This window comes from Ambystoma mexicanum, chromosome 3p, assembly GCF_040938575.1.
Source record: "Ambystoma mexicanum isolate Mex_15411 chromosome 3p, UKY_AmexF1_1, whole genome shotgun sequence".
In the NCBI taxonomy this organism is placed as follows: Eukaryota; Metazoa; Chordata; class Amphibia; order Caudata; family Ambystomatidae; genus Ambystoma; species Ambystoma mexicanum.
This window is the reverse complement of record NC_090925.1, coordinates 1,137,530,937-1,137,557,181: the sequence shown is the minus strand read 5'-3', so window position 1 is coordinate 1,137,557,181 and position 26,245 is coordinate 1,137,530,937. Positions and strand designations below refer to the sequence as shown.

General features: G+C 45.2%; 1 protein-coding gene across 5 annotated transcripts in view; it reads right to left on the bottom strand.

The window, feature by feature from the left end:
- The window catches only part of FNIP1 (folliculin interacting protein 1), a 735,567-nt gene that overhangs the window by 88,638 nt on the left and 620,684 nt on the right, over nt 1-26,245 (bottom strand). For all 5 annotated transcript variants that reach the window (XM_069652526.1, XM_069652529.1, XM_069652527.1 and 2 more), the window contains 3 exons: nt 8,911-10,318; nt 2,987-3,155; nt 474-671 (listed from right to left, as the gene is read on the bottom strand). In XM_069652526.1, coding sequence (XP_069508627.1) covers nt 474-671; nt 2,987-3,155; nt 8,911-10,318 — 1,775 coding nt within the window. The remainder of the gene's footprint in view (nt 1-473; nt 672-2,986; nt 3,156-8,910; nt 10,319-26,245) is intronic.

Below are 26,245 nucleotides of genomic sequence, written 5' to 3'. Positions count from 1 at the left end.
GTATGTTTTGGGCATACCTATGTATGTATGGGTGGAAGCAAGAGTTTGCAGTTTGAGGAGTAAGTGCCTATTGGTATTACATTTCATTGAGCAGTTACTCAATTAATTTTCAAAAAGGATTTACGTGTTTCCAAAGATGCTCGGGATGTATGAGAATAAGGGGGGGGAAAAACACTTTGTTTTCTGCACTAGCAGGAGTAAAAGGAAAAAGTGCTATATAGCGTGTACTTTTACACTTAAAAATACAGAGGTTGATTAGCTCAGTTGCCGATTTTAGATTCATGACCACAGCCTAATAGAAATTCTGGCTATGGTTTGCAGAATAAATAATTCAGATCCAAAGCTACCTGAATTAGAAAAGCTGCAGCTCAAATGGTATAGGTAAGTGCTTTCATTTAACATAATTGAACAAGCAATACCAACGGGATAAGAATCTGTTCAATTTATTTACAAATAAAGTGCTGGGTACTCACAAAATTCGGAGACAAGTGATGCTTATACAGCTGAAGAGTGGAATGAAGCAAATTTGAGACCAAGCCTGAGACCAGAACCTCCTTGCCCAGTTTATTCTCAGTTGCCCGTCTTTGACTACTGGCCACTTGGACTGTCCACTTATCAAGGTCTGCGAGAATGCAGACAGCTTCCGCAATAGGCTCATCCAGCACTGGGTGCTAAAACAAAATAATGTTCACATGTTTGGTCATGACTACGGAGTGGTACCATGAGAAAGGGTTGTCAGGTTCTAGACTTGCATACAAAACAGCAAAACCAAAGAATCAAGTTGCTTAACATTCAAGTGCTGATATAACATCAACTTCGCTATCTGAAAATGAACACACAAGTTTATTGTCCTCTTGTGTAAAGAAAAGGCATTCTTGCCATGAGACAATGCAAAAGTGAATATAAGAGATCAACCCTCTTGAATCTATGCTAGGACAGTGCCAGATGGTTCACTGTGACCGTACCAAAATATGTAATAACGAAAACTTTATTAATGAACCGAAAATACCGAAAAAATTGTGAATTGTATTTTTGATCAAAATCCCCAATTGCCAAGGTTTATGACCACACCCCAACCCACTCCCCACCCGTTTTAATCCCTTAGCCCACCCCCATATATATGTTTAATTTTTAAAAACGGTGTTTTTCGCTATCCTAGGTTCGTTAATAAAGTCATTAGTTTTTTCCGATAACATCACTGGGTACCGTGGCAGATGGATTAAAGCAGATTGGTATTCCTATTATCTTTCTTTTCTGTTTGCTATCCTACTCCCCTCAGTTGGAAGGATGCAAGAGAACTGACTCAAAATATACATTGTGCATTCCACAAACAATTGGCAACAGCTCTTTAACAATGAGGGTGCTAGGCATACAAAGCAAGCATGTTTTAAATCTTCATGAAGAAGAATATCAATTGTGGATCTATAGTGGTCTCCTTCAGCGATTCTGCTTTACAACATAAGACACGTGTAACTGGGTCATGTTCATAGCCACATACTTCCATCTCTTGAAATCATTTTCACAGGAGTTCACAGAATGGAGGGAGAATGTGGAATGGTTAAGGTGTTTACCTAAGAATGCTCAACAAAGAGCAGGGGTGGTAAACATTCTGGAAGCCCGAGGTGCTAATGCAGAGAATGGAAAAACAGCACTGCTTGAATATGTAAAGTATTACAAGTCAGCGCTGGAGAAGTCATGTCTTCAATGCATGCACAGTGCTCTGTTGAGACAAGATCAAGAGTGAGCAGAATGCTTGCCCGATATCCCCACCATAACCAGGCTAGTGACAATTTTAAGTATGACCACTCCCCATGTCAGAGGAAGGAGGATTTTCCACGAGCATCGTAGGATCTATACTATTGACCTCAACCACAACTCTCAAGGCACATCACAAAGCTAAGCCCAGGACAGAATACAATACTTCGAGGACACAGCCTTACCCATGCTACTACAACCAGGATTCAGGGGTCATCTCTACTCTTAATGCCCCACCCTTAAGATCACGTGGAATGTGAAGAGTGGGTCAGATTGTCGCAGTAAATTCTGATCTAGCCCCACTCTGAAGAAAAATACTGCAGGAGGTAGACCAATTCCCACCTTTCAGTTTAAAAATATGCCTGGTCTCAATGTTTCCACTGCAACTGACAGTTCACTAGAGACACCAGTGCCACCCTTTGGCCATGTATGCACATCATTGCTGCCTTGCTTTGGCAGCAATGATGTGTACATGGGCACAATGGTGTCTCTAGTTAATTGTTAATTTAAGGCTAGGGTTTATTCACTTCGTGATGAAGATTATTTTAACAAAGTGACCCACTATTGGACAAATACAAAATAATTAGTTTCATTATGTTGGCAGGTGTGCAGATGTAATTCCTATAGAGGCCACGGTACACACATCGGCAGTGCTACCAAGTGAAGGTTGAAACCACAGCTTGAGGGAGCTGCTACCCGAGTTGATGGGTATGTCAGGTCAGGAAACCAGCCGTACCCAGCAAATAAGAGGCCGACGTTTGTAACATTAGGACGGATAGTAAGGAAAGTGTTGGGGGGGGGGCATGCTGGAATCAGTACAAGCCCAGGTGCCCTGTCCAAATGAAACAACACTCAACCCTTAACCTTGTAGAAGGAATCGTCATTTTCATAGGAACAAACCATATTAGAAGGGGGCGTGTGTGGGTGGGCTGGCCATGGCATACAGACCCTCAAACAGAAAGGAGCCAAGGTCTGATACCACAGGAGCCACCATATAAGGCCATCTAGTACTGGTGAATAACAATGCAGAGACCTGCAATGGCGTTGCGCCTGCAGCTGTCTGCACGGCTTTGCTAAGCCAAGTCTTTAAACTAGGTTTCATGCCCTTAACCCGTTCTTGAGAAATCCTCTACACTTCAGACCTGAGAGAACAGAAAGCAAAACACTCTACCCCTCTGCCTCCATCGTAAAATTTGTGAAAGACAAGTATTGGTTATACCATACGAATTACCTGCACAGCATGTGATAAATCCGACATCAAATGCTGTTTTAATTTTTCATCATTTCCTATGCCTTGCAATACAAAATCAGGAACGTAGGAGGCGCAGAAGCCAGCTAGCAATGATCTTCCGAAATTTGCAATACTGGGCATGACAGAGTTCATATCAACTAGCTTTGACCTGTAGGAAATATACAAGATTCACATGTACAGTGGCTTGCAAACATGCCCACATGATTCACAGTCAGATTACAAATGAAAAAGTTTCAATTTCACAATAACAGTATTAAATGTGCACATAATGCTGTACAATTAAATCAATTAAAAACATTAGTAGGAAAAGCTTCCATAAAGCAGCAGTTCTTTAAGTTAGTTCAACGCATTTAAACTGGCGCATAAGAACATCCGCTCGAGGGCACATTAGGCCACGTTTTCAAATAAACTTTTAAAATGACATTTCACTCTTATTGTCGCAAACATAAGGGAAGGCATGTTGGCTCATCCGTAGGTCTGCAAGCCTGTACACATCCAAGTTGTTCAAACATCTAAATCTGGACACATTTTGCAGTTCAGACAACATTTCAAGCAATGGGATCAACACAGTAGCAAATTGGCTACGAACGACTTTGGTTTACGTTGCTGATGACGTTTCTTTATTCCACGACATGTAGGTATCTACCATCTATCCCTCCCCCAGCTACAGATCATCTTCCGTATTGAATAATAAAGTAAAAATAACTCCGTTGTAAACGAATGGAAAAGTACTTTTAATTACATTCCAATTATTTGTCCATTGTGCTGTACATATACCTTACAAGCTGGCAGGGCTTTAAATCGGAGCTGGCCTCCGAGCATGGAAACCCACAAGCAAAGGACATCAAAACAAATGTGGAGAAATGTCAAGAGGCGTGGAAGACCCGCACAACCCCGGGGGCGTGGATTCCAATGCAGTTTAAGGTCCGTTCGTAGACAATAACATGGCAACATATAGAGCAAATTCCTTTTTACACCAGATTGCATCGTTATATAATGTTAGGTAGTTCATAACAATACCATCAGTTCAGTCTACTTAAGCACGATTAACATCATTAAAATGCAATGAGACTAATAAATCCGATATCCACTTTGGATCCCATAACCTGCATATTCTATGTCTTAGTCTTGGCCAACAACATTTCTTAGCTGCCTAAAGGACTCTGCATAAGCCATACACATTTCACATAACCTTTATACATGATCTACTGCAAAAGCAACCTTTTACCCCTTTGTTGGGTGGGAGGGGGAGAAATATGTTCACAATCACCACTTTCATCCTTACCTTCAGCGCCATTAGAGAAAATTAATTGGGTAAAGACTGGGGCTTGCCTCACAAAGTCTGGCTCTCATCGGATTCAAATGGAATTCCGAATATGACTGATTTAAAGTTCACGGCTTCATAATAATGGCATAAATAAATTCTAAAAGTGAAAGCTTTCATCATCCCAAACTCAAATATACTGTACAATCCAAGAGCAAATGTGCTAGAAATTGCTGACAACCAAAGGGATCACCAAAAGAGACAGAGCGAAGGCATGCCGTGAACCACGGTCTTGTCAAATACACAACCAAAGCAAAGGCGCATGAAGTCAGGAAACAGCAATAGGAGGAGACAATAAAAGACTGCGGCCATTCATTTTTTTTTTATTATACTGAAAAACAACCGACGACTTTGAGCTCAAGTTACAAAGTTACAAAGAAATGTCTTACAAATATAACTATTTGTTAAAATGTGAAAAAGGAATTGGATTGTTCACATGTCTAGCGGAGTTAATCTGCCCTTTACATTCAACTCAAGTAAATGAGTAACACTATACGAACGTGGGGAATTTGATTCAGCAACCCAAAATGTCACGAAAAAGCCTCTGACACACATTTAAGCTTCTGTGCCGACTTGTTTTCTCATAAAGTCTTTCCGTGACATTCAAGGAATGCTCTCAAGCTCTAGTGCTAAGAGCTCCTGTTCTTGTAATTGGTTTTGCGGTCTCAAATCTAAGTGCAGATTTTCAGTTGAAAGGTCTCATCTCAAACGAATTTCCAACTCATGGGGCTCAAGCCAAAGTTTGCTGTTAAGGAGGAAACCGCAATCCCTCCAATGTAACAATTCTTTTGCTGTTCAATTTGTGTATTGGTCGTGGACTATCAAAAGAGCACCTGCAGACTAGTCAAAACTATTTAAGCTTTAACTAATCAACACTATGTGGCAGGTGAAGTATACCGTCTTTATCATTTGATTCTGGGGCACCCTAAATCACTCCAGAAGTGAATACTGCCAATCATCCCTGCAGCCAAACAAAGATTCGGATCTCAAAATGTTATCACTGAAATGGATGGATGACGTGCACAGAAATAGTCTAAATGTATTAAGGGTGTACTAAATCATGCAATATTATTTGTGAAAATACTGTGAAGAATAACTTTCTCCTCATTTATGCACAAGCACACACTATAATACCATGTATAACTACGACCTACAGGTAATGTTCGAATGCCTACAACGTTTACATTCCATATGGAACCTTTACATTTACATATGGAACTGTTTGTCACTTGTTCCACATGGCAGAACTAAAATGTGGTTTCAGGTGAGCCAGTTTAAGGATATGAGCTACTGTCATAGTCTACTCACCTTGCCATAACTCTGAACTCATCCTCTGAATAATTGCTTTGCTGATCTGGTGTGTCCGTAATTGCGGCTGCTTTGTCTAGAGCTGTGTGTGAATTACTTGAGGATACTATCTGATCAGTCTTCCATTCACTAACTTTATATCCTTTTACTGATACACTGGTATTCTTGTTCTAATGTACAGCAATTAAAAAATCACAACTACCGCTCTGAACTCATTAAAAAATATACCTGCATAATTGGTTAAGCAAGCATATCTGCAGACGTCTGTCCACTCTGAGCTCTTTCACACACTATGAATTAACATGATTGTAAACAATCACTCTGCGCCACACCATAAGATTCAAAATGTACAGTTCTACAGTGTTTAATTAGAATTCAGTTCAGCCTGACACGTGTTTCGAGCTTGGCTCTTCCTCTGAGGCTGATACATTTGAAAACAAATTAGTTTGCAGTTGGTCAAAATAATTATAGACAGGTATATACATTCCCATTAGAAATTGGGACAGACCAAACCCAGGTAGCATTAGGGGTTGCATAACAATTGCATGCAGTCATATTTGTATGTAGCAAGTAACATGTTATATACGGTGCATGACACGTAAGGTCAGCTTTTTTGAGAAAAGGAAATAAATAGTGCATTTTACCAATTCAAGTTGTAGCATGAGGGAAAACCAGAAACGAAAAAACAAATAAAAATAACCGTCTGTTAGCAATGGGAGACATAACAACTAGACATGGTCAGAGTCTACAGCGCAGCCACATTTTGCATTAAGAAATCATATATTTTATATTTACCAAGAATCCTTGTCTGTTCTGTTATGGACACTAAAGGATAAGTAATTATAATCATGATTGCTATTGCATAATTAACCATTGCATTATTACAGCCATTAGTTAATCATCAAAAAACCAGCGAATGATTGAAAACGTTGCACACGGGCACTCTTAATCTTTATACTATTGTAAGTGGGAACTCATATTGGCTATTTGGCCTAGGGTAGATGAGACCAATGCTCATAGTATCTGCCTAGTCCACTTGATCGTATTTTGCATTTTGACCTGTACTCACTGAGCCATCGTATATTGCAATGGCCAGTCATATTTACCTAATGTAAATGTTCGATTTTGTTAAAGTATTGTTTACATCCAATTTTATGATTGGACTTTTATGTTATCACAGAGTAGCTGATAAAATTCCATCTCCCAGTGATGTGCCGCAATCGTGATGTGCTATTGTTTTTATGGCAATATAGTAATGCAAAATACAAGCAAGTGGACTAGGCAGACTATGAGCCATTGTCTCATCTACAGCGCCGTAGGCCTAATAGCCAATATGAGTTCCCACTAACAATAGTATAAAGATTACGAGTGCCTGAGTGCAACGTTTTCAATCTGCAACGTTTTCAATCATTCGCTGGTTTTTTGATATTTAACTAATGGCTGTAATTGGTTAATTGTGCAACAGCAATCATAATTATTATTTAACTCATGCCTTCCGCTGGAAACGTACCATTGATTTTGGACATTGTCAGTGTAGAATTACTTACTCACCTAAGATGGCGGCATGAGATTTACAGAATAGTATCAAGCGGCCAACGCTGCAGCGCTTCCATATAACGTGGACAGACGCAGCAGCCCGCCCTCCCGAAGACTCAGTCAGTTGCCGAGAGGCAGGTAAACAACATGTTGAGTTATTTGTTCATGGTCCCTGACCGTGATTAATTGCTGTTAATGGAAGCAATTGGGGACCCTTATACTAACTCATGGCCCTTATTATCTTTTTCCTTATTCTTATCAAAGCGCATGGCTTACTTCGCCTATGTGGATGCGAACTCGAAACTTGTATTCAGTTATGGAAATTCTTTATACAACGGTGGCTTTTTGGAAACGCTGCAGCTTTACAAATCAATCTGAAATTGCAACGGCAGTAATACTTAAGGTAATCCCGTGAAACCTTAGTGCAATTCACTATATTTTATAATTTCATGGCCTAATTTCCAGTTACAATTGAAACTATTTTTTGCAACCTCCTTATATCTTTCTTTTGACGCTATAGAACACAGCAATCAAGCTTATAAAATTGTTCACTCAACCTATATGATAAGTGAATGCCAAATCAGATATATACTCAATCTTGACATGGAGTGCTAATGTCGATCATTAGGATAGGTAAAAACGAATAACAATTATAATTACTTACCCTTTAGTGTCCGTAACAGAACAGACAAGGATTCTTGGTAAATATATAATATATGATTTCTTAATGCAAAATGTGGCTGCGCTGTAAACTATGACCATGGCTAGTTGTATGCCTCCCATTGCGAACAGACGGTTATTTTTATTTCTGTTTTTTCGTTCTGGTTTTCCCTCATGCTACAACTTGAATTGGTAAAATGCACTATTTATTTCCTTTTCTCAAAAATGCTGACCTAATGTATGATTTTTCATGGACCGTATATAACATGTTACTTACTACATACAAATATGACTGCATGCAATTTTAAACATGTTATGCAACCCCTAATGCTACCTGGGTTTGGTCTATCCCAATTTCTAATGGCAATGTATATACCGGTCTATAATTATTTTGACCAACTGCAAACTAATTTGTTTTCAAATGTATCAGCCTCAGAGGAAGAGCCAAGCTCGAAACATGTGTCAGGCTGAACTGAATTATAATTAAACACTGTACAACTGTACATTTTGAATCTTATGGTGTGGCGCAGATTGATTGTTTACAATCGTCTTAGCAAGTCCTTTACTGTGGGATGCAGGGCAATTCATCCACACCCTAACAATTAACTGCTACCGCTTACCCATAACTTAACTTCCGATAGCAAGCGTTGTGACTCTCTCTGTGGCTTCTGTTGCCCATTCTTCTTTCTTTTTTATGAATTAACATGTGCTTCAGCACATCAATGTGTGTAATCTTTTTCTTTAAAAAATCCATATTGAGGGTTACATTTTCTGCCCTTCTTTCAAAGTGGCATGTGCCTGGTTAAAGGAATGTAAAGTAAATGGAGTGACATTGTCTCATTAGGAAAACTGGACCCTACTCAAAGACTTGAGGTTATGTGTGTGCTGGATTGGAGAGGAAGAGCAGAAATGAACTTAGTCGTCATAACACTGCTTTGTATTATTCTGGATTCTTTGCAAATAAATAAAGCTTATAAAAAGTTTTTTAAAAATAAAACACTTCTTTTACATTGCCAATAATCCACACAAAACATCCCGGAACCTTGAAAAGGGGGAGCAAGCGTTCTATACTTACCCTGGAAAAGGAATTTCATCCTCTTCTGTCCAATCCTCGTGTTCCCCCCCATAAAAGCCACTGCTCGCCCTATCATGACCTGTATCTTCAGTTTCACTATCTCCAAGAGCACTGTCAGAGCTCTCATTTCTCGGAATATCCCATTCAGCATTGGGATTATTGTCTTTCCCAAAGCCATCTTTATCCCCGTGGGGGACATGAACAGAGATTTCAGCTTTTTGGTCCCATTCAGCAAAACAGTTTTTGCACAAGTCTTGATAAATTCGAGAGCACCTGAAAGTACAAAAATCACTGGGAGTTTTACTTAATTTTGTGCACAGTCTTTTAGGGAATTGAGCACTACAACTGTGATTTGAAATAACTTTATGATGTTGCGCTGCAATATCATCAATAGTCTGTGTTTCAATTGAGCCATCATCAGGGAAATATTCATCGAACAAACTGGGATCAGAATTAAAAGGGCTCCAATCGGGACGCGTGATGGCAACCTTTGGCAACGTTCGTGGTGTCGCACATGCTTGTTTTTGGTCCTTCTCACAAGCCATTTTTTTCTTTGGCTTGCCATGATGTTTATGGATTTGATCTGACACTGCTTGACACCTGGCCTCAGTATCTGAGTCTGGTGACATGGAATCTCCAATAAGGAACATCACCTTAGACTGAGACTGGGCAGGAGTGCACGGAACAGCAGCAGACGAGACCTTATCTGGAGGCTTCTTCTCAACAGCAATCCCAGGTGATCTCATCACTTCCAGCGTTAGGCTGCCAGCATCCAGGGGCAGTTCATTTGTCTCAGTTGGTTTGGGCTCCAAACCTGTCTCTGCCACAACGCATTTATCTATCAGAAAGGGGCCAGGACTCACTGGAGCTGATCCTATGCTTAAGACTGTCTCCAATTTAGGATCCAAGCAAAAGTTTGATTTTTCTTTGCATAGATTGATTTCAGCAGTATTGTCCTGGCAGACAGAAGAAGTAATTTCATGGGATTCATGTACAGAGGTTTCCAAGAGTCCAGTAGGTCTTGCTGGGATATCTGCCTTCTTCTCTCTTGAATCACCCATTCCATCTTGCTCAGAAAGCAGTGGGCAATTGCAACAAAGACAGTAGTTGTCTGACGTCCGTCCTTCCACATTTCTGGAAAAGGAACAGCCCTTGTTCTTATGCATTGTGATAAGAACATATTCAGATTCCTCCACTTCTCCTTTCTGCAGGGTGGTGGTAATGACAGTTCCAGGAATAACAATGGCTTCATCCTCGCCATTCTCTAGTAAATGGGTCTCTTGCAGCTCTGAGCATCTTATGAAGTATGTGAGAAAATACAGAAGCCTCTGGACAAGATCCTGTCTTTTGCCAATAACCACAGTTCTTGCAAGTCTGACGGGAGATCCGATTGCTCCGTACAAATCTCCTGTAAGAAAACACAATGCATATTATTTGGCATCCTTGCAATCCTTTTCCAACTTCATTATTTTATAACAAATACAATTATTAGACCAACCATACTTAAATTCTAAAACCAAAAATAGCACTATGGAGCCCATGTTCACCTATAAAATGATGACCAACTGAGACGGGGTGTGACTTAATGAAGCACCCACAGTTGTACAGTCTCCACAAACCTAATCTCAGAGCCACGTAGAGAAAGGTAGATGCAAGCGGTGTAGCAAACCTATTTTCTTTCTTCAAAATGAATTCCTTTTCAAGTATTTCAGACATTATCGTAGCTTTAAGTATCATAAGACAAAAATCGGTTTAAAGTACACGGTAAAAGCAAATGCAGTCAAACATGTTCAGGAAAAGATTAAATACATTGGCTTGCTTATTCCAGAGGCATCAAAGCAATTTACTTTACATGTAAGTGGAAACACAGCAGAAGCAATGTGTCATTGTAAATGGGTGTATTGAAGTAAATAGAAGTAATAACTCAAAAGTGAAATGCAAAATCTAGTCAATATTTATGATTTGTGGTAAAAAGGTAGGGTAATAAGGGAGGATATCAGGGCTGTGAGGAGTGGAGGAAAAAGTAAATTGGATGCACAGAATGTTTTTACTGCATTAAAAGTGCTTGTTACAGGAAGACATGGTGTCTGTTAAAAGGTAGCGCTTCTGAACTGCATGGTCAATAAAATCTTGTGCTTGGATGTGTAGAGAAGGCACCTCCATCTTGAGACAGTCAAAAAAGAACTAGAGCCAGATTCTCTACCACAATCAAACAAAACAGTGTTAACTTCTCTATTACATGGATGAATCCCAATTCAAGGCCAAGCAAATATTTATATGTGCCCAGCTCCCATTTAAAGAACCCTACACCTAATTCATACCATCCAAAATTTCTTCAAAGATAAAAATTCATAATTTCCTATATCAACAGTATGTGAAGATCGTAATCAAAGCAAGTATGAGATTGGGTGTTGTATGACCAAGACCTGCTACTTGATGCTTGTGAATCCCTATATCATACGCGGTTCATATATTGTCATACACATTCTGAAGACTGCCTATTCATCCAGTACCAGGAAAGGGGGGTTTGCAGTCTACTGTACGAAGACATTAAGGTTTTCAACTGAGGAAAATGTTTAACAAAGTCGCTCATCAGAAAAATAAAAAAGAACGTTTTCCAGTCAAGAGGCCTAACTTATGTAATAAGGCGAGATTCTTTTGTTTTGGTGAGTTTCCAGAACTGCACTGAACAGTGATTCAGAAATTCAGTTTGCATCCCATGTGCAAATGTGACACTGTGCCACTTTCCAGACTTTGCTACGTCAAATATATGCAAGAAAATAACTAACGATTAATATAAAGGTTATGTTATGATAACCTTCCTTATGAAGCACAATATATGCCCAGCAAAGTGACATCACAATCCTGGGTTGCAAGGAATTGAAACAAGGGGGAAAACCCATGTACAGAGAGAAATTCAACATTTGCGGGGCTTTCATGAGAACATTTGAGTCACAGTCCCTGAGGTGCCCTGGTAAGGATTTCCACAACAAAGGCGCCTAAGAGGAGAAGGATCGACCTCCCATCCTGGCATTTTTTAAACAAGGGAACAGTCGACCAGGCCCTTTCAGAATGGAAATTGACAGGGTATGGGAGGATTAATTTATGCTCTAAGAAACCCTAGCCTTGATCGGGTCAAGGCTATGTGGACAGTACACACAATCTTACATTTAATACACTTTTTCACAGGACACAATGTAGAGAACTGATGACTGGGTAAAAGTGATCTGATCGCCTATAGTCCTTGTAAGAAGGCGGGGGCTGCAGACTCTGCAACTGGGACAGGAAAGATAAGGAAAACGTACAAAGTGGACTCTATTAAACAAAGCCTGTCTCAGTGACTTGCAGAACCTGTTCTTTATTCCAACAGACAACCTACAATTTTTACCACATGCCAGTTGAAGTCACAGACACAGCGTGACTACATGTCAGACATTTTTTTAACTGGGGAGACTGCGACCAAGGTTTCTGTTTTATGTGAATTAAGCTTCTAAAAGTTGCCATTTATCCAGTCATTAATATCGGCAATACATTTTTTAAAATAATCCGGGTTACGAAGAGTGGAGGAAGTGGAAACCTGCATGTCACTGGTTTAAGTTTAAAAAAGTAAGTACAAAACATCTAAGCAGCAACGCCAAAGGGCATACATGTGGATTAAAGAAATTGGAGGACAGTGCAGACCCCCCCCCCCGCCCCGTGGTACATCACACTTCAACAAAACTTGCTCAGAAGAAGGAATGGGGACACATTGCGACCCGTTAACCAAAAAAAAACCCAAAAAATAACAAAAAAGTCATGGCTGACTGTATCAAAGCAGAGGACACGTCTAGCAGCACTGAGACACCAGAACTAAGTTGACCTACTGACAGCATGAGACTGTCGAAGGTAGTGACAACCACCCACTCAGTTCCTCTACTAGGCCTAAAAACAGTATGGCGGGGATCAAGTTATACGGTGGTTTCAAAAATGCAAGTGGGGAAAAAGTTAATGGATACACAGAATATTTCTACTACATTAGGAGAAGGTCTTTAAGTGTTTAAGTGGTTTAATTACAGCTCTCTTCAATAGTTCCACTGGAAGAGGAAGATTTTACACAGAATGAAAATTACTCACGTCTGTTGGATAAAGCCCAGGCTTTCAGAAGTGGAATAAAAACAGCTGATTTCAGGAAGGTAGGGAAAACAGCTGATTACAGCAAGCTGGCATTTATGGATATCATTACATAAGCAACATATGGATGAACTGCATTGCAAGGAAGTCACAAGTAGGAAGTCTGAACGAAAATGCAGATCCGAGGGAGCTGTACAATGCTTCTTGGCAAGATCTCAGATGTTTGAAGGAAGAGTCCAGTAGCAGTCTCCACAGGTGGGGCTACAAATGAGCCAAAAAGAACAAGTTACTTACCTATAACTGTTGTTCTCCAGCATGAGTCTGGCATGGAATTACATGTTCATGAGTATTTACCGTCAGGCTGGGAATCCTCAGTAAAATGAAAGGAGCCTTGCTTTAAAGCTTGAAAGACTGCCTTTCTCCCTCTAACCTATCACTGATGTCTGGGTCATACTGCACCCATCCAATGACAACATTCTCCCTAAGTCCCACCCCCGGTGGCCATCTTCAGATTCAAAAGCATGCAAAGTGACAGTATAAACCAAGACGAGCTACAGCGGGGAAGGAGGGAGGGGTTGCATGTGAATCCATGCCAGACACATGATGGAGAACAACAGTTACAGGTAAGTAACTTGTTCCTTCTCCAGCATGGGGTCTGGTATGGATTCACATGCTCATGAATACGAATACACAGTAGAACATAACACAATCACAGGAGGTGGCCAGGCTCAACAGAAGTACAACCACTTACCCCTGGAACAGACTCACCTCAAACAAATAGGTTGCGAGGCACCATTTGGCCAACTCCGGAATACTACCTGGTATCCCTGTCAATGCATTAAAATTTCTTGAATGTATGCGTAGACCTCCACGTAGCAACCCTGAAAATGTCCAGCAGGGGAACACCATAGAGAAACGCTGTTGTTGCTGCGATGGCTCTGATAGAATGGGCGCTCGACCGGCCTGGAAGAGGTCTGTTGGCCAGAGGATGACAGTGCATGATGCAGCTGGAGAGCCACCTGGATATGGACGCCTTCGACAGGGCCTTCCTGCGATTCACAGGTCCAAAATTCACAAAGATTTGAGAAGTCTTCTGAAAATCCTTTGTGCGTGCCACATAGAACTTCAAGGCACGAGCAACCTCCAGTGCATGCAGCGACCGTTCAGCGGGCAAAGAAGGATTCAGAAAGAAGACTGGAAGCACCATGGGTTAGTTGAGATGGAATTCAGAAGGAACCTTCGGCCTAAAGGTGGATTGGGACCGAAGCATCAGCCTCGTAGTATGGAAGGCCAAGTATGGGCGCTTGCAGGAAAGAGCCTGAATCTCCCCAACCCACCTGAGGTCATGGCCACTAGGAAAGCCTTCTTCCATGACAGAAACTTCAGACGGGCCTGGTGCAAAGGTTCGAATGGAGGCCCCATGAGTTTAGTAAGAACGACATTGAGCTCCCAAGCCGGGGCAAGAGCCTTCACCAGTCGAAAAGTCCTGAAGAGGCCTTTCAGAAACTCCTTGATGAGCCTGTTAGACCAAGGCGATGGCCTGCCTGGTGACCGCGTGCACCGGGAAATGGCTGCCAGATGCACCTTGATGGAGGCGTGGGTCAATCCGTCCCTGGCTAAAGACAACAGGTACAGCAGGAGCTGCGGAGCTGTGATGTGCAGAGGTGTAATTGTGAGGGATTCGACCATCCGCACAGAGTGTGCGATCGCCTGGGCTTTTTTTAATGATTTTTTTAGGAAACGGAATGATTGGAGATCAACCTCCAAAAATATGTGGGGCTATTCCGATAAAAAGTACTGTTGCAGGCAACATTTAGTCACTGCTAGGTATTAGTAATAGTCATGGAGCGTGTGGTGCGACATAAATAAATGCTTGCTGCACAACAAACACATAGTCCAGTGTACTCTGGAGGACACAGCCTACATACGCAGTCCTCCCTGTCACATTTATTTGACAGGTGACAGCAAGGGGTGCACGAAAACATACAGAGGAGAAGGGCAACACCTTCCTCCTTCCTTGGCCAGCCTAATTAAATATCAAAGGCTCCATGGATCCGCCCTGTTCTATTGTCTAAATTCTGTGTGGTGGCAGTGCATACTGATGAGAGTTAACTGAAGCAGGCCTGCGAATAGGCGTGGTCACAGAACTTAACAATGGGCAGGAAAACTAACACTTCTTTGATATGCAATGTGTCACCTTGGAGCTAGCTCCCACCCCTCTGTACGAAGGGTAGTGAATGTCATGTCTGGGACAACTGTTTACAGTAAGCAAACTCCCTTTCAGAGGGACAAAGTATGTGATTTGAGGGAGACAAAAGTCTGTTCTCACCACAGACGTCAAGGGAGACCTGTGCTTTGATCAAGAGCCAAAGAGGGCTCAGTTAACCAAAGAGACACTTTGATCTACAACAGACAGGAAGACAGGTGGGACTTGGGAGTACATGTTGTTACCTCTTACATTTCCTGTTGCAAATCACTCTGGTCCTGACCTCACGCATAACAGAAGATTGCTGGTGGTGTAGGGAAGGCATGGTATCAATAGTAAGACAGATACAAGTGACCACAGTTCAAGGGTGTTTATTGAACTTTAACAAGGGTGTGATAAACGCCTATCTAATCCTAAATATACAGATAAGACCACGCTAGGACCATCAAATAATAATGCAGTCCTAGTGGAGTCTCGTCAAAATAAAATGGCCTATGCTAACATTCCTATTGCCAATCCTTATCTTTTAAATACAAATAGTGTGGGGTAGTGTTCATGAAAAAAGGAGGAAGTGTTCACAAAAATACGTCAGGATGTTAATGCCATTGGCCTCCCTGCCTCATGTTTTCAGCATGGGAGAAGGCGGTTCATTCGAGCATAGCACACTCTCTGGCTTCTTTGGCATGAGGACACAGTACCATTACCAGCATCAGGGCCTTCTGTGCCCAAGTCTCTTACGTTATCAAAGACTCTTGATTCAGAGGGCCTGAAGTACCAAAACAAACAAAAAGTTCCTTTCCTCTTACAAGTACTCAAGTCAGGTGATTCACTCTTTACCCTGGATCCCCCTAAGCAGGGCTCAGATCCTTCTACCACACAATTAGTCTCCCTCAACCAGGCTCGGACTACTTGCAGTTCGTATTAGCTATCGAAGACTTTCGAATGGGCACAGGGTTTAGCTTGACCCGTTGCAGGACCATTTCGATTTCACAATTCACAATTTATATTTGATACCTCTCAGTTGGATACCCAACAGAGACCTTTGAATGAGCACCCAAGTGGTGCCAGACCACTCTGTATATGGTATCCATCTTGGCTTCAAAGTTTCAGACATTCCTTGGATGTTCAATTATATTAGCGTTGCTCATCACATATGCTTCACACACTGGTCTCTTCAGATTTCTTCAAACAATGTTGCCACTTGAAACCTTGGTTCTAACACAGACCGGTCTGCTATTAGTCTCCCTGACTCATGGGCTGTGCTGACTTTACTGGTGCTGCTTTGTTGTTGGAGCCAAGGACAGTACCACAGCGGCAATCACTCCTCCCAGTCTTGGCTATCGACACGGGAGAGCCCCGGGTACCTTCGACACACAATGCACGTCTCTTCAGCTTTAATTCCAGGTCTTATATTTCTTATTCTCAAAGACTTGTGAAAGTAGCAGTTTTTCTCCAAAAAGGTCAAGGGTACTTCCCTCCTTGCAACCCTCTCTGGTCTCTCCGCCTTCCTCATCGTATTAAACTGCCATCTTGGCTGCTCTCTCAATTGTTTTGCCTTGCTCAGAGTGTGCTTTCGTGCTCCACCTTTTATCCATGTGGGGAAGTGTGATGGAGGTCAGGTGTTTGTAATGATCAGTAATTGCCTTACTCTGCCTGACCCTTGTGTTGGGACATGTCAGGTATACGGCTCGGGTTTTAGTCTGTTTTCTCTCACAGTGAGCTGTCCGTGAGAAAGGGTTAGAGTTGGGAAAGGGTGGGGGGGGGGGGGTTTGAGTTCCTAATTATCCTAACTGGTAGGATGGGGAAAAGGTGTTACAGTGAAGGGGATTACCCCGCCATCCAGGTGTTCCTCCTGCACTGGTCTATCCCCGGGAACTGAATCCAAAAGCGATGGCCGTGTCCTGGCCACCTGGATAACAGATCCCATCAGGCTTCTCACAGTAGGGACCCCGGATTGGTTTCTTAAGAAAGGCTTAGCCTGCACCAATCACTGGGGCCCATTTGGCTTTAAAAGAGGGCTGAACCCCTCACTTACCAGATCATCTGAAGCCTTCACCAGAAGCAGGAGAGAAGAACTAACCATTGGACCCTGGCTGAAGGTACAGTCTGCCTTACAGCTTTGGTCAGTGAAGGAAGGCCAGGATTTACAAGAGGCAAGCAAGTTCCCTCCCCTAAACATCTCCCACGGTACAGTGGGAGATGAACTCAGAGGACCCGTCCAGCAGCTCCAGAACCGGTACCCAGCCAGCACACAGCGTGCCCTGCTAGGTTCTGCCAGTAAGCTTTCTAGGTGGGAAGTGCCAGAAAGTCTCTGAACAAAGGTCAAGGGCTCTCCTCAGCTTTGAGCTGTCCGCCTTGAAAGGGTGTCACAAGCCCTGTGAAAACACTAGGAGTGCCACACAAGCATCAACCAGCATCCATCTTTTGTGGACATTTTAGAGGCAGTCGAGCCCTCGTCTCGTGACCGGCTTGACCACTGACTGCAGTCACTAAAGCCGTCCGAGACGACTTGACCAGCATTCCAGATCTGCCAACCAGCACAGCAACAATGATTTTTGACCCTCAGACGCTGTGTAGGCCAGCCTGCAGCCATCTGTCCAGGCTCGCTCGCTTGCCGAACTTCCTTATACCCACAGCAGTCTCCCGTCTCCAACTCTGTCACAGGAGCAGCAAAGCGTCCTGGAACGGACTCAACACTGTCGAGCATCAAGAACATCTCAAGCACCAGGTACATTGTGGTTCTGTCCGCCAGGTTCTTCTCCGAAGGCCCCTAGTGACATTTACAACCCCTTGTTCCCTTGGTGCTGAAACCGAATAACCTTGAACAGTTAAGACAGATTGCTTTACCGACTACCCCCCCTGTCAGTATCCAGAGTCCATCCCTTTCCTTCATGAAACTGTCGGTCCTCTGTGTTCCTTTACATTGTGGGTTGTATTTTGTAGTGTGCTGGAACTGTCTGTTGTAATAATAATAAAGTAGATATTTTTATACAACCTTGACTGGACAGTCCCTTTTATCATTGGGTAATAGTTGTATTTTGCGCTGTGTTGCAACTAGCCAACAATCCACGACCTTGCAGAAATAAGCCTGCCGTTCCATCCAGATTACCAAAAATTGAGCAAGGAGGTTTATAATTTACTTGTGTTTCCAATCTGTTCGGATCTCTTCTGGTGTACTAGAGGTGTGGGGCTGATTGATGGTTTAGAAACCGATATTCATTCCCTGGACGACTGGTGCCCCGGAAGTTGATTCATCACAGTAATCTTTTGCGCCCTGCTCCACACAGTGAAGTGTTTCCATTTGCGTCCCGAAGACGCTATTGTAGAGGATGCTCTAGCCTTGGCCAGGACCTTCCTAGATTCTAGAGGAATGTCATAATGCCCAAACTCTAGGGCTGCAGGAGCCAAGCCGTGAGGCTCAGCAACGCTGGGTCGTGGTGCAGTATCATTCGGTCTTCTCTAGAGAGGAGGTTGGAAGAGGAGGCAGCCGGATGGCCGCCGCTACTGCCAAGCGGAGCAGTTCCAGGTACTAGAGCTGACATGACCACACCGAGGGAGGAGTATCATCTTGCCGCAACATCGTTTGATTGTGTTCATCACACGTAGCAGCAGCGGGATTAGAGGGAACGCATACAGGAAGACACCCTGCCATCTGAACGAGAAAGCATCTCCCAGGCTACAAGACTGGGGAAACCTGCTGGCGAAAGCCTGGTACTTCGAGTTTGCTGCTGTCCTAATGAGGTTGATCCGGGGTTGGCCCCACATACTGAAGAGATGTGACTTCTGTCCCTGCTGGATCTCCCATTCGTGCAGGACCGCAGTTCCCTGCGGAGGGAGTCCACAATGGCGTCTTTGATGCTTGCCAGATGAAATGGGAGAAACATGTTCTGAAGAATGGCCCAGTGCCACAGCACAGGGCCTGCGCCTCCAGGGAAAGAGCGGGGGAGCAGGTAATGCCCTGATTCTGGATGTAAAACATAGTGGTGGTGGTGTTGTCCCTAAAGGTCCTCACCACCCACCCTTGCAGTAGAGGCAGGAAAGACTTGAGCCCAAAACACAGCCTGTAGCTACAGAACATTGATGTGCAGAGTCTGCTCCTCTGGATGACAGAGACCTCTGGAATGGGACTGTCCGGTGTGAGCCCCAATCCGTCCCAATAGGCGTTCGTGGTGACCGTAGCTTGGAATGGGGGAACCTGAAACAGGGCTCCCTGCATAAGGTGCTTGCATACTCCCCACCACTGAACAGCTTGCCTGAAGTCTTGGTTGAGGGCAATTCTGTCTGTTCACTTGCCTGTGATCTGGTGCCACCTGGCATCTGGAAACTCCCGCAGAGATCTCACCTGTAGCCTGCAAAACGGAATCAGGTGAACGCAGGACTACATCATGCCCAGCAGCAATTTGATGGAGCAAACTGCTGAGAATTGAACTGTAGCTAGGCGATGTACCTTCCCCAACAGAGCTGACACTCTCTCCTGTGAGGGAAACGCCAGAGATGCCACTGCGTTGAAGCGGGCACCCAGAAATAGAGCTTTCTGCGATGGCCCCATGTAGGACTTCGGATAGTTTGTGGCGAATCCGAGCTCCATCAGAAGGCATATGTCTCTCTGGTGTGTGCTGCACCGCCAGGACCTGAGAGGGGGACAGGATGAGCCAGTCTGCTGGTACGGATAGACGTGTGTGCCCTTGAGACGCAGAGGCGCTGCCACCAGGGCCAGGCACTTTGTGAATACCCTCAGCAGTGATTTCATGCCAACTGATAGTGACGTCCCAGAACCACAAAGCGCAAGAACTCCCAATGCTTTGGATGTATGGGGACATGGAAGTAGGCATCCTAATGGCCAACATGGCTAGGAAATCCCCCTCTTCCAGCTGGCCGAGCACTTGCTGCAACGTGACCATGCTGAATTTTTGGGACTTTAGGTACTTGAGACGTCGCAAGTCTAGGATTGTACGCCACCCCCTGACTTCTTCCAGACCCAAAAGTATCTGGAGTATACTCCGGATCCCAGGAGGCATGGGGGTCCACGTTCTACTGCCCCTTTTCCTAACATAGCCTGCACCTCTTGTGCAAGCGGGCCATGTGCAGTTCCTTTCTTGCCACGGAGGGGAATGCGAGGACACCAGTGTTCGAAATTCCAGGGGGTGCCCTTGATGAATTAAGTTCAGCACCCACTCATCGGTGGTGATGTTCTTTCACTCGCTGATGAAGTGCATCAAAAATCCCCCCACTGGGTTGCATAAGTGGGGGCCTGGGCAGTGGGCTGGATCAGACTTGTTGGGGCGTGTGTACTGGCTTGCGGATGACGCCAGTGCTTTGCCCCTCGGCCTAAGGTCTATGACTGGCACCTGTATGTCTCCTGGGAGGTGGAACGGGAGGGTTGGCGGTATGAGGTGGACGCGTAGCCCTTAGAGAATCTGACTAACTTCCCTCTAGAGGATCGAAAGAACGAATACTGTCACTGGTGCAAGGTCCCCAGCGATCTAGCTGTTTCAGTGTCCGTTTTTATGGCTTGCAATGTTTCATCCACCACCTTGCTGAAGAGGCTATCCCCATCAAAGTGGATATCCATCACCTTTGATTGGACTTCTGGTCTGAAATGTGTGGCCTTCAGCCAACCTTATGCCCTCGAGTGCCAGTGCATTTCACATTAGGTGAAATTTTGGAGTCTGCGACATCCAACGCCACTGTGATGGCGTGGTCAGAAGCCACTTCGCATAAGAGGCTAAAGCCTCAGTCTTCTCGTCATCATGCAAGAAATCCAGGCTCGGGCTCAGCTTGAACCACAACTCCCGGGCCAGGATGGACAGGGCATTGGCAGTCTTTGCCGTTAAGGCAGCGTTATAGATGATATGCTTGGCCATCAGATCCAGCTTCTTCCCCTCCTGGTCTGGCGGAACCATGGATGAGGATGACAGGTTTGCTGACTGCTTTCTGGCAGCGGCTGAAACCACAGAGTCCGGGGACGGCTGCAATCATGAGGCATCCAACCGCTGAGTCAGGCACCCTATACTTTTTCTCAAGTCTGTCCCTCTTGTGTGGCTTAGAGCTTTGGGATCTTCATGAGAGCTAGGTCTTCTTACCAAACATCGTCCAGCAGAGGAATGGGCGTTATGGTCTTCCGGGATGATGCACTTCTGTGGTAAAGGAATTCCTCCTTTTTCTTTTCCTCTGGCACTGGGTTGAAAAGGGTAGATGCCCATGGGAGCATGGAGTGGAAGGAACCCACCTCATCCAGTGGCGATGCCCTGGGGGTGGGGGGATCGTCGGCAACCAGCGGTTGCCCATCTGGAGGTAAAAAGTCATCCAACTCATCTATCTCCGTAGTGCCTGTATCTGTGTCCGTTCCAGTGTCCGTATGGAGTGGATCCACCACTCGTATACAGGAGTGGAGGGTGGTGTTGGCCGCCTTGGTGTAGGACGCCGCTTTGGACCTGCGGGTGAGGTCTGTGCAGTGGTCGTGGTGGGCTGTGCCTGGGGGATTTGGGGGTAACTGCCGGAACCACCGGGGGCAGGAACCTTTGTTGTATCTCGTACACCAAAGTGTGCAGTGTAGTCAGGACATCCAGAGACCCGTCTGTAGGGCCCTGTTGATGGTCTATCGGGGTGGCACTGATGGAGAGCTTGCATGCCTTGCCGAGACCGATGACCGGTCCTCTTCCACTAAGGGGCTCCCTTCACCCATCGAGTTATTCCCTTCCTGATCCGAGAAGCAGTCATATTGCAATGACTCCTCATAAGAACTCATGTAGATTGCCATGACAGGATCCCTTGCTACCTCCTTTAGACCCACCATAAGTCTATGGAGAAAATCCATCGGTGGCATCAGCTCTCTTGACCTTCCTTCCTCCTTGGAGTAAGAAGAGATGACTGGTGCCTTCATAGCCTGGGTAGTCATGGTCGAGGTGGTCATAGTCGGGGCGGTAGTATCCGTGGGCCCGGCAGTCATCGATGAGGCCCTGAACACGTTGTGGTAGATGGTGGTTTGGCCGATGGGGGTCTCGGTTTGTGAGATGCTGACGGCGTTGCCACTGGCGACGACTTGGATGTAGGTGTTGACAAGGACCTTGGGGCGCCCTCTTTGCGAGTGTCCTTCCTTGGTCTATCCTTTGACGAAGGGCCATGCTTGGATTAGAGGGACAGTCTCTGCGATGACACCACCCACTGGCAGGCTTACCGTAAACTGAGAAGGCGAAGGGGAGGGCGCGTGTTCCGAACTGGGACCCACAGCAGTGGCGGCCTGTGTCTCATCAGCAGTGTGGCGCTAAGCCTTTTTACGGACATCTTTTTCGAAGGGTGATCCTCAGCAGATCACAACCTCTTCCCTGACAGAGAACGTTCCAAAGGCTGTCCAGACCTGGATGGGAGCCGTGCGCCCTCTCTTCCTTCAGCCATGTCACCAACCTGCGATAACGGTCCCACTTCATCTCGCATCCAGAACAGGACTGCAAGTCTTGTCCTTGGCCTCAAGCCCAGGGATCGTATCTATCCAGGACTGAAATCTCTGCACTGGCTCCCAGTGGCTGCGAGGATTAAGTTCAAAACCATCCTCATCGTTCACAAGGCCTTCTGGGGCCTCAATACCTTCAACTCTCTCGTCCTAAATATCTTCCTACTCAAGCTCTTCGCTCATCTGCCTCCAACTCCCTCAGGGTCAGGTGCTTCTCCAAGCAACAAGTTGGTGGTAGATCTCATTCTTCGGCTGGCGTCTCCCTCTGGAACAGCCTCCCTGCCTCCCTTAAACTTGAGGAGAACCATCTCCGGTTCCGGAAGCACCTCAAAACCTTTCTCTTTGCTTCTGCTTTTTCTCCTCCTCTCCACTGCTGACCTCCTGGCTGCAACCGGAACTGCCCTGGCTACCTGGTCACCCTCTGATCTCTGTCCCAGGTCCTTCCCGCACCAGCGTCACACACCTGCACTGCCCACCTGGCAACCCCTGCACTTGGCAACTGTTTCTGTATCCCTACAGTCCCCCTACCAGCCCTTGACTCCTGATGCCCGCACTTACACATACACTTGCCACATGCTGGCCGTTTATTTATTGTTATCATTTTTTCCCCATGTACTGCACTGTCCCTGCCCCCTTTCCACGCACTTGCGATCTGAATGACACCTGGCATAGTAGGAATGTTGCCCGTCCTCCCTTTTGTTCCCCTCCCTTGCCTCGTCGTGCCTTGAAAGGCGCTTTATAAATGCCATATCATATATCTGTCCTTGTCGTGGTCAGGATGCAAACAATAGAGGCACCTTGTGTGCCGGTCTTCAACAGTCTTCAGCGTAGATGTTCCTCAAGCCACATCTGGCGCAGAGCTTGAACTGGCTCCTATTACCTTCTTCTGACATGGCAAGGCTTAAAGTAGGCCTCAACTAGGCCCTCCGAACTGGAAAACGAAGATTCGATGATGTAGCGGTCAAACTTCACCGGCAACGGGTCCCCGCTGCCAGCACTGACCAGCAGTCGGCAAACGAGAGAGATTTGAAAAAGAAAAAAAAAAACGAATGATTTGTCCATAGAAAAATTTCCTAACAGGAAAAAATTGCTCGAAGAGCAACTCGATAGGACTCCCAGCACTGAAGTGTGCAGTAAAAATTTGAAGATGGCCAGGGGGTGGGTCTTAGGGAGACTGTTGTCATTGGATGGGTGCAGTATGACCCAGACATCACTGATTGGTTAGAGGGAGAAAATAAGTCTTTCAAGCTTTAAAGCAAGGCTGCATTCCCTTTTACAGAGGATTCCTGGCCTGACGGGGAATATTCATGAGCATGTGAATCCATGCCAGACCCCATGCTGGAGAAAGGATGCGGTTGCAGACGGAAGAACTGCCTCTACCAGCTTTAAGCAGCGCAGTGGGCCCTGGCTCCAACAAAGGCAAGGAGGTCAAAGTGGCTGGCACCTTGGCAAAGATGAACAAGTTACTTCTTACCTGGTAACGTTCTTTCGACGGGATGTTCCTCCGACGTATTCCTTATCTTTGATAATACGTTTCCAGCTTGCTGGCCTCGGAAATTTTTTCTGTAGAGGGCCCTGCGCGTCGACGTCCGCCGAGTCGATGTCCCTCGACGGCCACCGTATAGGCGTCGACGTCACCATGCCCATAAATAGCCATGCGCTGCGTCCGTTGCTCAGTTCCGTTTTGTAGCATAAGAAAAGTCATGCCTGAATTGGTTAGTGACCTTGAAGGAGCGTAAGCTGCAACCACAAGGGAAGTTATCACTGCGGGGATGGTTGGGAGGGGCGATAAGGAATACGTCGGAGGAACATCCCGTCGAAAGAACGTTACCAGGTAAGAAGTAACTTGTTCTTCGAAGGGATTGTGTCCTCCGACGTATTCCTTATCTTTGATAGACTCCCATAGCAGTGGCATGTAATTGGAGGTGGGAGTGATAGTGTTATGTATCCCTTTAGGGATGGACCGAATGTAATACGGCCTTGCCAAATCTGGTCTCTTGAGCAGTGGAGGAATCCAGATTGTAAAATTTTGTGAATGTATGTGCGGATGACCATGTGGCAGCCGCACATATGTCCCGGACCGGTACCCCTCTTTGGAGAGCCAAAGAGGCTCCGATACCCCTGGGTGAATGAGCCCTGAGATTTTGGGGTGGCTCTTTCCCTGCTAGTCTATAACATTCCAGATGGCCAAAATAATCCACCTGGAGATGGTTTGTTTTGTTATGGGTAGTCCCAACTTGTGACCTGAGTATCCTACAAACAGTTGGTCTGCTTGCCTGATCCTAGCCATTCTGCTGATGTAAAAGCTGAGAGCTCGCCTAGGGTCCAGCCTATGTAGCCTTTCCTCCTCTTTCCCCGGATGGGGAAGAGGGTAGAATGAAGGCAAGGTAATTTTCTGAGTAATATGAAATTCAGAAACCACTTTTGGGAGGATATTAGGCTTCAGCTGTAGGACAACTTTGTCCTTGTGGAAGTTTGTATGTGGGGTTTACAGGAGAGAGCTTGTAGCTCACTCACCCTCCTAGCAGATGTTAGTGCTACCAATAGGAGAGTTTTAAGCGTGAGAAATCTCAGCGCGCAAGAGTGAAGTGGTTCGAATGGAGTGCCCATTAAGAAGTTTAAGACTAAATTTAAGTCCCATAAGGGAACCTGGAATGGTTTTGGAGGGTAAACATTAGTTAGTCCCTTAAGAAATTGTACCACTAGAGGAATTTTGAAATACGATGGTTCCTCCGCAGTGCGCTTGAAGATAGAGAGCGCTGCCAGATAGCCTTTTACAGTGCCCACTTGAAGGCCTGAGTTTGCCAAGTAGAGTAGAAACGATAACACCGTTGGTGTACCACATGAAAAAGGGTCGATATTCTGTTCCCTACACCAGCTGCAAAATGTGTTCCAACGGCAGCGGTATAAAGTCTTTGTTGCTGGTCTTCTGGCCGAAAGCAACACCTCCATGACGTCATCAGGGAGATCCCAATCCTTGTACCTCAACCTTTCAGAAGCCAAGCCTGAAGGTTGAGGGTTCTGGTGTCTGGATGGAGAACCTGACCTCCCTTCTGCGAGAGAAGATTCTCTTTGAGTGGAAGACGGATTGGAGGACAGATGGACATATCTAGAAGGTCCGGGTACCACGTTCTCCTGGCCCAATCCGGGGCAATTAGGATCATGGTTTTACGGAATCTTCTCAACCTCCTGATCATTTGAGGAATAACAGGGACTGGTGGGAACGCGTAAAGGAGTGGAAACGCCCAGTCCACTTCGAACGCATCTCCTAGAGCTCCTCTCGGGGGAAATTCCCTTGAACAGAACAGATCGCACTTCCTGTTGGTGCTTGTGGCGAACAGATCCACCTGAGGGGTTCCCCAAAGGGCGAAGATCTCTTGAAGGACTTCCTGAGCTAGCTCCCACTCGTGGGAGACTGTGCTCTGCCTGCTCAGAGCGTCCGCTGTCAAGTTCTTCTCTCCGGCTAGGTGGACTGCCGATAGAGAGATTTCTTCTTGGTTTGCCCAAAACCAGAGCTGCATCGCCTCTCTGCACAGTGGCAGTGACCCTATGCCTCCTCTTTTGTTGAG